The sequence below is a fragment of the Hemiscyllium ocellatum genome, chromosome 14 (assembly GCF_020745735.1).
Source record: "Hemiscyllium ocellatum isolate sHemOce1 chromosome 14, sHemOce1.pat.X.cur, whole genome shotgun sequence".
In the NCBI taxonomy this organism is placed as follows: Eukaryota; Metazoa; Chordata; class Chondrichthyes; order Orectolobiformes; family Hemiscylliidae; genus Hemiscyllium; species Hemiscyllium ocellatum.
The window spans coordinates 18,767,910-18,785,212 of record NC_083414.1 but is presented as its reverse complement, the minus strand read 5'-3'; the positions used below and the strand labels follow the sequence as shown (position 1 = coordinate 18,785,212).

The following is a 17,303-nucleotide window of genomic DNA, read 5'->3' as shown; positions in this document are numbered from 1 at the left end:
GCATCAATAAACTGAGCAAATAAGCCAGTCAAATCATTGTTTTCTCAACTCACTGTTTAATTGCATTTCTTCAATTACAAATTTCAGGTATGTTCAGTGCATCTCAGCCCAGTATAGTTTTCATCTTTTGCTCAGCTCTTCACTTTCTGGAAATGCTATTTCTAATTTCATGTTCTGTCAATAAATGATTATAAATTGTCTTAAAGTCATATCATTTTGGCATGATCTGCCTGTTGCCTTAGGAGCTAACAATGATATTTCCTAATCGTGATACAGTGACCAATGTTTGTCCCTTTGGACGGAAACTGACTGCTTGCTTTTGGCATAGACTTTTCGATTGCTGGATGACAGCATTGCTTCAGTTCTTACAGCTGGTTCATCTGCTGCTTTTTCTTGGTCACACGATACCTACTGACACATTAAGAATTGTTGTTATGTAGTACTCTTCTGGGTGACGGCACTGTTACCCTAATTCCCTCCTTGGCAATGACGGTGTACAGTTTGGGGTAAAATACTGTATTCATCTTCCTCAAACAATATTTCATCACCACTCATCTCATCAACTTCTTTCCTGTAGTTTCTATAAAACTTTGAAGCACAGTTTTTCTCAGAATCTCCATTGTAAGCTTCCTTATCAACACTGATGTTCCTCAGGTCTGGTATCTAGGAGTGTATTTTGAGTCTAAATAACAACTCAGTTGGTCTTTTTCCCATCATTATGTGTGGGGTTACTCTATACATGGCCGTATATGACAGTAATGCCTTGTTATGAAAGGTGTTAAGCGGTACTGCAGCTTTAAGAGAGTTGAAAGCTAGTAAGGACTTAGAGAGGCACAGATGGGCCAGAACAAGGTAACAATACAATGCTTGGTCAGAACAGCTATGATTTGGAGATGCCGGTATTGGACTGGGGTGTACAAAGTTAAAAATCACACAACACCAGGTTATAGTCCAACAGGTTTAATTGGAAGCACACTAGCTTTCGGAGCGACGTTCCTTCATCGGGTGATTGTGGAGGGCTCGATCGTAACACAGAATTTATAGCAAAAATTTGTAGTGTGATGTAACTGAAATTATACATTGAAAAATTGATTGTCAGTTAAGCTTTTCATCTGTTAGAATACAGTGAGTTTCACTTCTTTCATGTGTAAATCACAAAACCCTTTTTTTTAAAGTTGCATTCTCGGGTTAGCTACTAACAATGGTGAAAGCTAGACAATATGTTGAAGGTGTTAGCCCACTGTGTTCTCTGTCTATGACCTGATGTTTAGATTGATTCTAACCTAATAAATGAGATAACAGTGTTTTACATAAATTCCTGCAGTTTTTGAGCTCAGAGTTCTACATGAATGTATGCAGTTTTTGAGCAAAGTGCAATGTAACTCTGCAATACAAATTCACCCTACAAAATATGTGTGTGCATGTGGGTCTTTGTCTGCGTGTGTCTGTCTGTCTGGGGTGGGGTTGTGAATGTGAGAAAGATGTGTGTGTGTGTGTGTGTGTGCGCGCGCGCGTGCGCAGTGCAATGGTGATCACCTGTAATGTGACATGAACCCAAGGTCCCGGTTGAGGTCCTCCCTATGGGTACCGAACTTAGCTATCAGCCTCTGCTCAGCCACTTTCCTCTGCTGCCTGTCCCGAAGTCCACCTTGGAGGATGGCCACCTGAAGGTCCGAGGCTGAATGTCCTGGACCACTAAAGTGTTCCCCAACTGGGAGAGAACCCTCCTGTCTGTTGATTGTTGTGCAGACAGACAGACAAAGACCCACATGCACACATATATTTTGTATTTATATTGTGAATTTGTACTTGCAGAGTTACATTGCACTTTGCTCAAAAACTGCATACGTTCATGTAGAACTCTGAGCTCAAAAACTGCAGGAATTTATGTAAAACACTGTTATCTCACTTAGAATCAATCTAAACATCAGGTCATAGACAGAAAACACAGTGGGCTAACACCTTCAACATATTGTCTAGCTATCACCATTGCTAGCAGCTAACCCGAGAATGCAACTTTAAAAAAAAAGGGTTTTGTGATTTACACATGAAAGAAGTGAAACTATCACTGTATTCTAACAGATGAAAGGCTTAACTGACAATCAATTTTTCAATGTATAATTTCAGTTACATCACACTACAAATTTTTGCTATAAATTCTGTGTTACGATCGAGCCCTCCACAATCACCCGATGAAGGAGCGTCGCTCCGAAAGCTAGTGTGCTTCCAATTAAACTGTTGGACTATAACCTGGTGTTGTATGATTTTTAACTCAAAACAGCTAGCACTGGTTAGATTGCTAGGAGACAAAAACAAATTCAAATTCAGCCAATCACTTTAAATTATGTCCCAAGATACTAAACTCCAATCAAGTTTGAATTTGGTATTTTGACAATATTATAATCAATGAAATGATCCAATGTTTTGGGGTATTAAACAGGAAAAAATTGAACAGTTGAAGGAGAACTGCCAATTGCCCAACAGATGTAGGCTGCTACTGAGAACTCTCTGAGAAGTAACTGTCAAGAGAAGGAGTTTGCACAGAAAAAACATCGACACCAACATTGTATCTTTCTCTGTGGATTTGCTTTCAAAGAAAAGATTCGGCTGCTGGCTGTTTTTGAAATTTGAATTTTTCAATAACTCCTAATCGGGGGTTTATCAGACCAGTGTTTTAGAGGGGAGGGTAATAGATAGGTTTAGATAAATGAGATATAAATAGTTGTTAGTTAATTTTCTTTGCTAGACTAATAAAAAGTTGTTAATTTTTACTTTAAATAGTGACTTTTGGGATAGTTCTTTGCCTCTCAAATTTTCACAGGTTCCTGCATGGGGTAAATCTTTCCTGTGTTGCTGGTTTAAATTAGCAAGGGGGTTTTATCCCATGTTGTAACATGCTTCCTTACAATCTTTGTCTTCAATCTGAACAATCCTCATCCATTTCCATAGGACTGGTTTGGTGTTTTCACTTCCCCTTATGCCTATGGCTCTTTACGGGTTGCTTTGTGATACTGAATGCTTGTCACTTGCATGTAGTCTTCAAGTGGTATATGAAATGTATCACGGCATATTGTGTGAATACAGAATGACTGGTAGTCACTCTGTTGCAATAATTTGAATTTGGTTTATTGCCACGTGTACTCAGATGAAAACATGCCTTTACCATAAACTCTGCCGAGAGCTATTTAGCTAATACAGGAACTAACCTGAGCCTCTCAAAGTGTTCCTCGCCATTAGCTTCATGAATAATGGTGCCATCTGAGATATTAGTTGTTCCTGGGATCCCAAGGTTTTGTGTTGGAAAATCTTTGGTTCCATGCTGATGCCAAATCGCAATCTCCTGTGTTGGTAAAATCCATCATGAATGATAAAAAGTTGTCATCTTCCAAGAAACAGGATGAAATAGCTGATGGAATTCTGATATTAAGTTTAATTTGGAAAATACTTGTTGACATTTCCAGAAATAATTTTTCCTTTGTGCAAATTGGGTGACTCTCTTCCACCGTTACTCCATTCACTTGTCACATAAGAACACAACTGCAACAGGGCTCATCCACATCAACAGGCTTCAAGATGCCTTCATTAATCAGTTCTTTGATCTATCCCTCAATTTTGCCTCTCAGATCAAAAGGTGTAACTACAGACATCATATTCTCAGCAATGGTTAAGGCCACTTAGTAGCCGTGCAACCTCCAATCTGATCCAGACTTCTTTCTTAACTTCACAGACTTCACATTTAATGTGATGTGCAGCGCTCCAAGGCTTGGGCAGTTTCTATCCTTAGAAGAGATTCATTATTGTCCTCAATTACTACAAATTCTGTCTCTACACTCTGATCTCCAGTTGTCACATCCTCAGGGAAACAGCGAACAGTTTGAAGCATTGTTTCTGATGTGTGAGGATACAGCTTTGAAGTTTTCAAGATCTCCATTTGATTTTCCTTGTCTTCACTTCCTCCCACATTTGCCCTGCAAATGATGTTACTGTTGCTGCCAGAATCTACAATAATACTCAAACCCACCTCACCAATAATACTGGAACATTCTCAGGATTGACCAAAATCATGGATCCACAATTGCTATTCATGTCCTCACTCTGCATCTGCTTCAATGCACCTCACAATTCTCACCTCCTTTTCCTTTACATTGTTTGCTGGGCTTTCCTCTCTCTTTAGCTTTGCTTCTGCACTTCTTGGCAAAGTTGTCTTTCCCCCTGAAATTTATGCTTTTTTCCCCCTTGGTAGAGCAACTGCATCTTTTCCATCATGTCCCAAATTGCCACACCTGAAACACTCTCTACCAGTGTTTTGCTGTTTACATTTATGTATACCTGGATTCCATTGGGTTACTCAGTTCACCTCAGCATTTGCTGTGCCACAGGTGGTGGAGAGGACAAGTTTCTTGCTATGAAATTGTCCATCCACTGCTTCCAATGCAGCTACTATTTTCAAAGTGTCATCCAACGTTAATTCACCTCCTCGTTCCAGTGGCCTGCACCTCAGCTTGACCACCCGATCCATTATCTGATTATTCAGATCCATCAAAATGTAATCATATCCATGAGGTACTTGCCTCAAACAAGTTGCAAATTCATCTACCAATGCTCTCTTTGTGTTTTATCGGAAAGAAAACGTGCCTTTCGAATGACCCGTCTTGCCTTTCACTACATATTCATAAACTGCCTTTGCTCCCTTGTCAGTCAATGCCTTGAAACATTCCTTCATCGAAGCCCCTGCACTGAAGGCCAGTTTATTGGACTTTCTGCACCATTGTTGATCTTCACAGACTGTAACTGTCAGCACATGCTTTGAACTTTCTGTTTTATGCTAACACTACTGAATCACCCATGGGATCAAATAGCTGAATTCCTCAAATTGCAGACATATCAGCTTCAGCAAATGCTGACATGATCTTAAATATTTTCATATTTATAGAATCGCTATGGTGTGGAAGCAGTCCATTCGGCCCATTGAGTCCACACTGACTCTCTAAAGAGCATCCCACCTAGACCTATCCCCCTACCCTATCCCTGCATTTCCCATGGCTAACCCACCTCACTTGCACATTTCTGAACACTGTGAGCAATTTTGCATGACCAATCCATCTAACCCACATATCTTTGGACTGTGGGAGGAAATCGGAGCACCCGGAGGAAACCCATGCAGGCATGGGGAGAATGCGCAAACTCCACACAGACAGTCACCCAAAGGTCGAATCAAATCTGGGTCCCTGGTGCTGCCAGGCAGCAGTGCTAACCACTGAGCTACTGTGCCACCCTGTTGCTAATGTCACATCCCAAGCTAAAAATAAACACACACTAAGTCATAAATCCAACTGCAGATGTCACAATATTCAGACTGCCATGCTGGCTAAATGCTCAACATGTGTTATCTGACCTTCCACCTCATGTTAGTATCCAATAGCTAAACAAATATGAACAAACACACACACAGACATATACATACACACTGTCTGTCTGTCTGTCTCTCTCTCTCTCACACACACACACACACACACACACACACTCTCTCTCTCTCTCTAACACAATTGTGCGCATGCGCACACACCTATCATCATATTTCTGAGTTTCATTTTTCTGTCTCTAATTCTGCCCATGCTTTATCTGGCACAAAATGAGAACAGACAATGCTGGAAAACTCAGTTGGTCTGGTAGTATCAGTGATGAGAAAAAGACTTAATGTTTCAGATTGATGATCTTTCATCAGAATGGGCCATTGGCCCTTGTTCCCCTCTCTAGAGGTGCTGCCTGGCCTGCTGAGTGTTTCCAGTGTTTTCTGTTTTTATTTCAGGCTTCCAGTATCCGCAGTTTGTTGCTTTCATCTTCATCTGACTGCTTAGGTCAGTCTTTTCTATTACTCTCTGTGCTCCATTTTGTATTTTTTGCTGGACCAATGTGAGCGTCCTCCAGGAAGCTGCATCTACCAGTATCAAAGCCCTGCTCCTGAAGAACCTGGACTGTTCTGTTCAGATACCCAAAAACTACCTCCCTCAGCAGATTCTCTTTTCTCTGCTCTCCATTGGCCAACACTCAAAGGGGGGTGGAGGGGTTTGCAAAAGGAAAAGGTGCAAGGATATGATGAAGCTCATTTTTAAGCGCGGAGGTATTGATGGCACTGACTGGGAGGACAAAGCTGCCAACATCTTAACATGGTTCCTCTAGATCCATTAAGATGCAAGCCAATTGAGGCTGCAAAATGGAATGACAACAGCAAAGGAAAAGGAAGGAAGACAATCCTGGGATCATGAGTTCCATTTCCCCACACAACAATGTACCACTCCCACCCCCACCCCCATCAACCCCACCACTGGGGACAAACATATGAATCCTAAATTCGGCTTCTCTGCCATCTGAGGACTCACTTAGCCTGACCGTCAATCTTGATTCCAAGGCACCGCGATAACGTGTCAATTAAGATGTTTGTTGCTTTCTCATCTATTTCTCACTCGGAACATTTTTTTCTGTCAGTCAGTTTCCATGGCAGTTAAATATTTCTCTGTCACATATTCATCTCTGTGGAGCTAAAACTTCCAGGATTTTGGGAGGGTAGATTTGTTGTGGAGCATCTGAGGGGTCTCATGCATGGAAGCGGATGTTAAATTTGGATTGGTTCTTGGACCAAATAGGATACCAGTGTTTCTAATCTATTGGAATTCCTGGCATGGGATGTCACAGGCAGGGTCAAAATATATCCAGTCACATATTTCCTTAATATGCATTAGACACAGGTGTTACTTGGAGCAGTGTGCCAAAACCAACCGAAGAAGGCAATGTGGAATACATAAAATGTCGACACAGTGTTGACAGAATTAATTTAGGATATTTGGTTGGCATGGACAAGTTGGACTGAAGGGTTTGTGTACAACTCTATTCCTCTATTACTCTAATGCAGTATGGCTGTGCAGGCTTGCTATTAGAATGGAATGGAATGGTAAAAAGAACCCAAACTCAGTGTAATATCAAAGCACAAGACATAGCAGATCCACAAACCAATTCCAAGGCCCATGCAGGAATTTTGGCCCTTTGTCCTTGACTTCTTATAACTTATTTTCTGACCTTTTTGGTATCTGTTTTATTGCTATGCACTCTCTCACTCTACAAACATTTCTCTTCCACATGCACTGGCACAGACTGGTACATTGACTTGGGCAATGCATACCCTCGTTATGGTTATTCCACAAGTGGATTTTAGTGAACTCACCTACTCAGGCATAGAGAGGTTAATAGTTAACTAGGTTTTAAGATTTGCTATAAAGCACCTTACTCAATCATGTAAGTAGATGTTGTTTTCCTTTGTTTTTCTTTGCTCATCTTCCATTCCTTCTTCCCTGTTTTTTTCCAAAACAGATCATGTTGCACATATTATTGAACTGTTGGGGAGAATCCCATTGAATTGTGCATTATCTGGAAAGTACTCCAAAGAATTTTTCAACCTGAAAGGTATGGTGACAGATAATATCAATCACAACCAGTTGATGAAAGAGCAGTGCTCCGAAAGCTAGTGCTTCCAAATCAACCTGTTGGACTATAACCTGATTTTGTGTGATTTTAACTTTGTCCACCCCAGTCCAACACTGGCACCTCTAAATCATATAAATCCCGAACTATGTTAAGTACAAATTATTATCTGTAAAGTCTATAATTCTCTAATATTGTATTATAAAGGCTACCTGATAAACCAATGCATTGGTCTTAGTTTGACTATGGCTAGGCCCAAGTATCTCTTTCCCCAATTCATGTACGTAATTTCACAGCTTCTTTCCTCAGTAACATTGAGATGAAGTTGAACATCTGCTACATTAGGAGTAACTGGTTATCTAAAAAACAATAATGACCAAGCAGTGTCACTCAATACTACACTATACCATATAGTGTGATTGCTTTTTACATTGAACTGTATATGTCTATGCATCAATTGGCTAGCACACAAGTCACTAACTCCTGCTAGGAGTCTCGAAACTCTCCATGTGCCAAAGACTCAGGTGGGTAACATATCTCACTTCCAGTTCCAGGAATACCCATCATAGTTTCTTCTAGTCTAATGTTTTTTTTCAGTTATATCTTTGGATCACTTGCCTCTGAGACTCATTTGACTTTGTAAGCTATCTTTTGCTTTTCTAATAAAATCACGTTATGACAGACTTTAGTGGCCACTGCATCCTGAGCTTGGACTTCAACTCAGAGGTAGTGCATGGACCGTGCGATTTTTATTTTTGTATCTTTAAAAACTGTTAACAGCAATGAGAAAGAAGTGTTTTTTTAAAAATAGGGATTTACCAGGATGGTTACATAATTTCAGAGCAAGGAACTCAATACCTATTGTGAACTCTGTCTGTTGTGGCTGCAGGTTCCTGCAATAGGATGCGCAGATAATCAAGAACGAAGGGGTTGGTAACAAGTTAAACTCATAGGTTCGAAATTCACTGAGCAGATTAGAAACTGAAATGAGTCACAGAGACACAGGCACATTTAGAGGGAGAGAGAGAGAGAGAGACAAACAAACATACAGAAAGATTAGGGTTAAGGTGAGGATTAGATTAGGGTTACACTAGAAGACTGGAGAGTGACTAATATTATTCCATAATATTAGTATTAGCAAAGGTAGCAAAGACAAGCCAGGGAACTATAGGCCAGTCAACCTGACATCAGTGGTAGGCAAGTTATTGGAGAGGATACTGAGGGACAGGATCAAACTAACATTTGGATAGTGTGGTGCTGGAAAAGCACAGTGGGTCAGGCAGCATCTGAGGAACAGGAGAATCAACGTTTCTGGCATAAGCCCTTTATCAGAAATGTGAATGTTGGGGTGGGAGGTGCGGGGGGAAGGGGGCTGGGAGATAAATAGAAGGGTGGGAATGGAGGAGTGAGGTAGCTGGGAAAGCGATAGGTATATGCAGGTTGGGGGGAGGGGGTGATGGTGATAGGTCAGAGGGAAAGATGGAGCATATAGGTGAGAACGAAATTGACAGATAGGACAGTTCAAGACTACAATCAGACCATCACAATTTGGACCTGACCAGACCTATTCCTCTTCTTTCCAATTTATCCGCTCCACCCTCCCCTTCGACCTTACACCATCAGCCCCCATCTGGCATCTAACTATCACCTTCCCAGCTACCTCACCCCCACCCTTCTGTTTATCTCTTTGCCCCCTTTCCCTCCCTCACATTCCTGATGAAGGGCTTATGCCCAAAACGTTGATTCTCCTGTTCCTCGGATGCTGCCTGACCTGCTGTATTTTTCCAACAACACATTTTTCGGCTCTGATCTCCAGCATCTGCAGTCCTCACTTCTTCCAACATTGGGATAGTTAAGGTCTGATTCGGGATAGTCAAGGTCTGATTAGGGATAGTCAGCATGGATTTGTCCTCAGGAAATCATGTCTGACAAATCTTTTGGAATTTTTGAAGAGGTAACCAAAAAGATAGATGAGGGTAGAGCAGTGGATGTTGTCTGTATGGACTTTAGTAAGACCTTTGACAAGGTCCCGCACGGCAGGCTAGTCATGAAGTTTAGTTGCATGGGCTGTAGGGAGAGCTAGCTAATTGGATTCAAAATTGGATCATAGGTAGGAAGCAGAGGGTGATGGTTGAAGACTGGAGGCCTGTGACCAGAGATGTGCCACAGGGATCAGTGCTGGGCCCTTTGTTATTTACTATTTATATAAATGATCTGGATGTGAATGTACAAGGCATCATTAGTAAGTTTGCGGATGATAAAAAATTAGGAGTTATCATTGATAGTGAGGAAAGTTATCAAACATTACAGAGGGATCTTGGTGAGATGGGGAAGTGGGCTGAGTATTGGTAAGTGGAATTCAGTACAGAGAAATGTTACACTTTGGAAAGTCAAATCAAGGTAGGACTTATACAGTAAAAGGTATGGTCCTATTAGTAAATGGAGTATTGTGGAACAGAATGACCTAGGAGTACAAGTACACAGTTCATTGAAAGCGGCATCGCAGGTAGATGGGAGTGGTGAAGAAGGCATTTAGCATGCTGACCTTAATCAGTTGAGGCATTGAGTATGAGTGGGGACATTATGTTACAATTGTATAAGTCATTGGTGATGCCGCGCATGGAGTATTGTGTACAATTTTGGTCACCCTGTTATAGGAATGACATAATTAAACTGGGAAGAGTGCAAAGAAGATTTACGAGGATGTTGCCAGGACTAGTAGGCCTGAGTTACAGGGAGAGGTTGGCCAGGATAGGACTCTATTCCTTAGAATGCAGGAGAATGAGGGTTGACCATATTGAGGTGTATAAAATCATGAGAGGCATAGATAGGATGAATGCAGATATTCTTTCTCCCTGAGATGGGGAATTGAAAACTAAAGGGCATAGGTTTAAGGTGAGAGGGGAAAGATTTAAGAAGGACCTGAGGGGCAACTTCTTCACGCAGAGTATGGTACGTATTTGGAGTGGGCTGCCAGAGAACAGGCAGTTAGAACATTTGGATAGGCACATGGATGGGAAGGGTTTAGAGGGATATGGAGCAAATGCGGGTAATTGGAATAAACTGAGTGGGCACCATGCTCAACATGGACCAGTTTGGGCCAAAGGGCCTGTTTCCATACTGTATTACTCTATGACTTTATGAGTGGGTTCAATTCTTATATCCAACTCTTTCTTATCCTCTCCACTTGCCTAAGGTGTGGAGACTTGCAGGTTAAACCACCACTAGTTGTCTATTTCAGAGCAGCCCTATGGTCCAGTCGGACTATTGCAGCTTCACCTTTAAGGCACTGCACTGGAAACAGCAAAAGACTTCCTGAGGCGGCAGAATTATCACTAGCAATCTTAAATAACATTTCAAAACCAAAGTCGATTGACTTTGTCTGGTAAACTGGAGGTAGCATTGCCTAAAAAGGCAGAGATAATGTCTTTAAGACCATAGCACTTGGATTCAAATGAAAGACAAAATAGATTCATGGAGTCATGCATAGACATAGAACATACAGCACTGAAACAGACCCTTCGTTCCAATTCATCCATGCTGACCAAGTTTCTCAAATTAAACTACTCCCATTTACCTGCATTTGGCCCATATCCCTCTAAATCTTTCCCATTCATGTATCTGTCCAAATATCTTTTACATGCATCTACCACTTCCTCTGACAGTTCATTCCATATATGAACCACCCATTGCATGAAAAAGTTGCCCCTCAGGTCCCTTTTAAACCTTTTCCTCTCACTATAAAAACATGCTCTTTAGTTTTGAACTCTCCCACCCTGAGGTAAAGACCCTTACTATTCACCTTATTTCTGCCTGTCAAGGTTTTATAAATCTGTATGAGAACTACTTTAGATAGGGAAATACGTGGCGAGATATTGAACAATTCTTCCGCCGCCTTCGCCTCCGTGCCTACTTTTACAACCAAGACTCCCGCCCACCCCCTGACGACCCCTTCTCCCGCCTCCAACACACCCCATCCACCTGGACACCCCGTGCTGGCCTCTTGCCCGCCCTCGATCTATTTATAGCCAACTGCCGCCGCGACATTAACCGACTCAACCTGTCCACCCCTCTCACCCACTCCAACCTCTCACCCTCAGAACGTGCAGCCCTCCACTCCGTCCGCTCCAACCCCAATCTCACCATCAAACCGGCAGACAAGGGAGACGCGGTAGTAGTTTGGCGCACCAATCTTTATACCGCTGAGGCCAAACGCCAGCTCGCGGACGCCTCCTCTTATTGCCCTCTTAACCATGACCCCACCTCCCACCACCAAACCATCATCTCCCAGACCATCCATAACCTCATCACCTCAGGGGATCTCCCATCCACCGTCTCCAACCTCATAGTCCCACAACCCCGCACCGCCCGTTTCTACCTCCTGCCCAAAATCCACAAACCTGACTGCCCCGGCCGACCCATTGTCTCAGCCTGCTCCTGCCCCACCGAACTCATCTCCATGTATCTCGACACGGTTCTGTCCCCTTTAATCCAAGAACTCCCCACCTACGTGCGGGACACCACCCACTTCCCCGGTCCCCAACGCCATATCTTCACAATGGACATCCAGTCCCTGGACACATCCATCCCCCATCACGAAGGACTCAAAGCCCTCCGCTTCTTCCTTTCCCGCCACACCAACCAGTACCCTTCCACTGACACCCTCCTTCGACTGACTGAACTGGTCCTCACCCTGAATAACTTCTCTTTCCAATCCTCCCACTTCCTCCAAACTAAAGGAGTTGCCATGGGCACCCGCATGGGCCCCAGCTATGCCTGTCTCTTTGTAGGATATGTGGAACAGTCCATCTTCCGCAACTACACTGGCACCACGCCCCACCTTTTCCTCCACTACATCGATGACTGTATCGGCGCTGCCTCGTGCTCCCACGAGGAGGTTGAACAGTTCATCAACTTTACCAACACCTTCCATCCCGACCTCAAATTCACCTGGACTGTCTCAGACTCCTCCCTCCCCTTCCTAGACCTTTCCATTTCTATCTCGGGCGACCGACTCAACATTGACATCTACTATAAACCGACTGACTCCCACAGCTACCTGGACTACACCTCCTCCCACCCTGCCCCCTGTAAAAACTCCATCCCATATTCCCAATTCCTTCATCTCCGCCGCATCTGCTCCCAGGAGGACCAGTTCCAATACCGTACAGCCCAGATGGCCTCCTTCTTCAAGGACCGCAGATTCCCCCCAGACGTGATCGACGATGCCCTCCACTGAATCTCCTCCACTTCCCGCTCCTCCGCCCTTGAGCCCCACCCCTCCAACCGCCACCAAGACAGAACCCCACTGGTTCTCACCTACCACCCCACCAACCTCCGTTTACAGCGTATCATCCGCCGTCATTTCCGCCACCTCCAAACGGACCCCACCACCAGGGATATATTTCCCTCCCCTCCCCTATCAGCGTTCCGCAAAGACCACTCCCTTCGTGACTCCCTCGTCAGGTCCACACCCCCCACCAACCCAACCTCCACTCCCGGCACCTTCCCCTGCAACCGCAGGAAATGTAAAACTTGTGCCCACACCTCCTCCCTTACTTCTCTCCAAGGCCCCAAGAGATCCTTCCATATCCGCCACAAATTCACTTGCACCTCCACACACATCATCTATTGCATCCGCTGCACCCGATGTGGCCTCCTCTATATTGGGGAGACGGGCCGCCTACTTGCGGAACGCTTCAGGGAACACCTCTGGGACGCCCGGACCAACCAACCCAACCACCCCGTAGCTCAACACTTTAACTCTCCCTCCCACTCCACCGAGGACATGCAGGTCCTTGGACTCCTCCATCGGCAGAACATAACAACACGACGGTTGGAGGAAGAGCGCCTCATCTTCCGCCTGGGAACCCTCCAACCACAAGGAATGAACTCAGATTTCTCCAGCTTCCTCATTTCCCCGCCCCCCACCTTGTCTCAGTCGGTTCCCTCGAACTCAGCACCGCCCTCCTAACCTGCAATCTTCTTCCTGACCTCTCCGCCCCCACCCCACTCCAGCCTATCACCCTCACCTTGACCTCCTTCCACCTATCACATCTCCATCGCCCCTCCCCCAAGTCCCTCCTCCCTACCTTTTATCTTAGCCTGCCTGGCACCCTCTCCTCATTCCTGATGAAGGGCTCCGGCCCGAAACGTCGAATTTCCTGTTCCTTGGATGCTGCCTGACCTGCTGTGCTTTAACCAGCAACACATTTTCAAATACTGAAATCAGGTGACATTCAATTACACTTCAAACAGCTTGCGTATGTGGAGAAAAATAAAAAAAAAACTGGAGATGGAAATCCTAAAGCAAAAAGAAGGAAGACGAGAGAGAAAGAAAAGCAGTCAGGGTAAGGGCAGAGAAGGAGAAGGAAAGACAAGAAGAGAAGGAAAGGAAAATGGAATTTAAGAGAATGGACGTGAGAAAATTAGAATGAGGATTGCAAAATGAGAAAGTGAGAGAATTTAAATATAAGATTAAAATAGTGCAGTTGAGACAGGAGACGTCAGATGCTGATGCAGACTATGGTGGGGAGAATTTGAGTCATAACTTGAACTCCAGTAAGAAAATATTTAAGGCAATTCTGTAATGAGGAAAAGGATGTGGAGTCATTCTTTACATCATTTGAAAAAATGTCTGGACAAGTGAATTGAACAGAAAAGGACTGCCCATTGTTTATGAAGAGTAAGTTGACAGGAAAAGCACAGGAAATCTATCCCTCACTGGCAGAGAAGGTTCCTTAGGACTATAATTAGTGATCAAAGCTATACAAGCTGCATGTGAATTAGTGCCTGAAGCCTATAAGCAAAAGTTTTGGAATTTAAAGAAGCAACGGGACAAACTATATCGAATTCAGAAGGGTTGAGAAAAGTAGTTTTGATAAGTTGATAAAGGCATTATAATTTAAACTACATCTGAAGCTCTCAGAGAGGTTATTCTCTGAGAAGAATTTAAAACTTTAAAATTTAGTAACCTTCTATAATAAAAACTCCTGTTGAAGATCAACCAATTTCAACTGTTAGATAGGTAGCAATAATTGATGCTGACTATGAACAGATCCCAAAAAAAACAAACCTTTTCTTCTGTCATCCTGACAAATTCAAAGGAATAGAAACTGGAAAAGTTCAAGGGAGGCAAATAACCAGGGTAAAGAATGGAAATACCCAACGGTCTCATCTTCAGGTCAGAAAGGGAAGTATTGAGAGAGGAAATGAAAATCAGAAGCCAAGATGCTTCTATTCTAATAAGGTGGGAAACATTTGTTTGGAATACTGGAAGCTGAAAAGGAAAAAAGTGGGACTTATTCAAGTTTGTAAGAATACAATGGATCTTGATCAGATGGGCCAATGGACCAAGTATTGGTAGATGGAGTTTAATTTAAATAAATGTGAGGTGCTTATACACTTAATGTTAAGGTCCTGGGCAGTGTTGCTAAACAAAGAGACCATGGAGTGCAGATTCATAGTTCCTTGAAAGTGGATACGCAGGTAGATAGGATAGTGAAGAGGCATTTAGTACACTTTCCTTTATTCATCAGAGCATTGGATACAGGAGATGGGACGTCATGTTGCGGCTGTACAGGACATTGGTTAGGCTACGTTTGGAATATTGAGTGAAGTTCTGGTCTTCCTCCTATCAGAAGGATGTTGTGAAACTTGAAAGGGTTCAGAAAAGATTTACAAGGATGTTGCCAAGGTTAGAGGATCTGAGTATAGGGAGACGCTGAATAAGCTTGGGCTATTTTCCCTGGAGCATCAGAGGTGAGGCGTGACCTTATACAGGTTTGTAAAATCATGAGGAGCATGGATAGAGTAAATAGACAAGGTCTTTTCCTGGGGTGGGAGAGTCCAGAACTAGATGTCATAGGTTTAAGGTGAGAGGGGAAAGATTTAAAAGGGACCTAAGGGGCAACTTTTTCAGGCAGAGGGTGGTACATGTATGGAATGAGATGCCGTTGGAAGTGGTGGAGGCTGGTACAATTACAACATTTAAAAGGCATCTCAATGTGCATATGAATATAATGGGTTTAGAGGGATAGGGATCAAATGCTGGCAAATGGCACTAGATTAATTTTAGGATATCTGGTCGGCTTGGGCATGTTGGATTAAAGGGTCTGTGTCCGTGCTGTACATCTCTATGATTCTATGACTTGAATTAGTCTGGGAAGCATACTGGGAAGGAAAAGGCCATGGAGCAGATTTGTAGCTATAACTGGTACAGTAGAGATATTACTATTGTTCCAGAAGACACAAAGATCTTTTGCTGAATGATAACTCTCAACAATCCAAAATCAGCAGTCTCCATCATATTTTTTGTGTTTGCATGAATTGAAAAGTGTGACCTTGTGTTAATATTTCTGTAAAGGTTGACATCTCTGGTAATATGGCATTTTCTCATGGATCTTCCATAGTGGACTTTGGATTACAACCCTTTTGACTCAGAGAAACACACTGAACCAATTTGTAGGTGGAAAATGTGCAAGACATTTTCACCAGCAACATCTCTCAGATTATATCTTTATAAACATATTCCCTCATAAATGGTCTGAGTATCTTAAGTCTGGAATGTATTGATATTTACCAATAATGCTTTATAAATTAACCTGACAGGAGATATCTTCTGATTTTTCTGTTGGATTTACATCCAGTTATCCCTTCCCACCTCCCTTTAGTTAATCATCTCATTAATTGAAATTATAGAGCTATTGGGGATTAGGAATTTACCATGAAATAAAAGTTAACATAATCTGCAAGATTTATCAAAATAATAAACATAAAGTAATGTTGAACAGGTATAATGTCCAATTGAATGTCCAAATGCAACTGCATAAAATTGAAACAATACTACACCAACATGTTACTTTTGGTTCTGTTTCTGTTCTCAGGTGAGCTACGTCATATCAAGACATTAAGGCACTGGGGATTGTACGATGTACTTGTAGAGAAATATGAGTTCCCCTTGGCAGATGCAGCTATATTTTCAGATTTTCTCCATCAAATGCTCAGGTTTATACCAGAAGAACGGGCAACTGCAGCAGAATGCCTTCAACATCCATGGCTGACCATTTAGTTCCCTGAAAACTTTCTTCCTATGACTTGCTGAAACGGAGGTATAACTTTCTACTGGGTAATGGAAGTTGCTGGATAATTGAGGATCTGCAGCATTTAGTCCACTGTGTTTTGCACAAAAATATATTAGAGACTTTGGAATGAAATCAAATAAATACATTCTCAAAATAAAATATAAATAACGAAATAATCTTTTGCAGTGAGGTGATGGCTCACTCAAGGCTTTGTCGTGTGAATATTCTCCTTGATAATTATATTATGGAAGCTATGATTCTGATTGATGATAATACTGGTCAAGTCACATTCTAGTGATTTACCATAAGTTTATAACACACACACACAAAGAAAACTACATGCATTTTATGCTATATAATAAATATATGCCACAATTATATTACAATTTTAAAAAATAAAGCTTCAACATTTTTACCCTCACAATAACCTTACAGGTAGTCAAACTTCAGTGAAAAGTCATCCTATTTACACTTTAAAGTTGCTTGTTCAGTTGTACTTAGGTTATTTTTGGCTGCTATTGAACTCACTCCATGCTATTATCTTAAGGAGACCCTCAAACAACTGCTAGCACAATTAACTTACTCTTAACCTATTTCATAAATTCCTACAATCAACACTCTTTAGGATGTCTTCCTGTCTGACACCTTCAAACCTTCCATGGCTGGAGCTTTTCTCTTTCTAATTTCTAAGCCACTCAGGTATTCTTTTCTTCTGGATGACTGTTTTGGAGACTGCTAAATTGC

At 42.4% G+C, this 17,303-nt stretch overlaps 1 protein-coding gene across 1 annotated transcript in view; it reads left to right on the top strand.

Annotated features, from left to right (window-relative positions):
- Window positions 1-16,667, top strand: part of LOC132822083 (SRSF protein kinase 3-like) — a 49,179-nt gene extending 32,512 nt beyond the window's left edge. Inside the window, exons 12-13 of the mRNA XM_060835107.1 lie at window positions 7,366-7,458; window positions 16,362-16,667. Coding sequence (XP_060691090.1) covers window positions 7,366-7,458; window positions 16,362-16,546 — 278 coding nt within the window. The 3' untranslated portion in view covers window positions 16,547-16,667. The remainder of the gene's footprint in view (window positions 1-7,365; window positions 7,459-16,361) is intronic.
- Window positions 16,668-17,303: the final 636 nt, after the last annotated feature.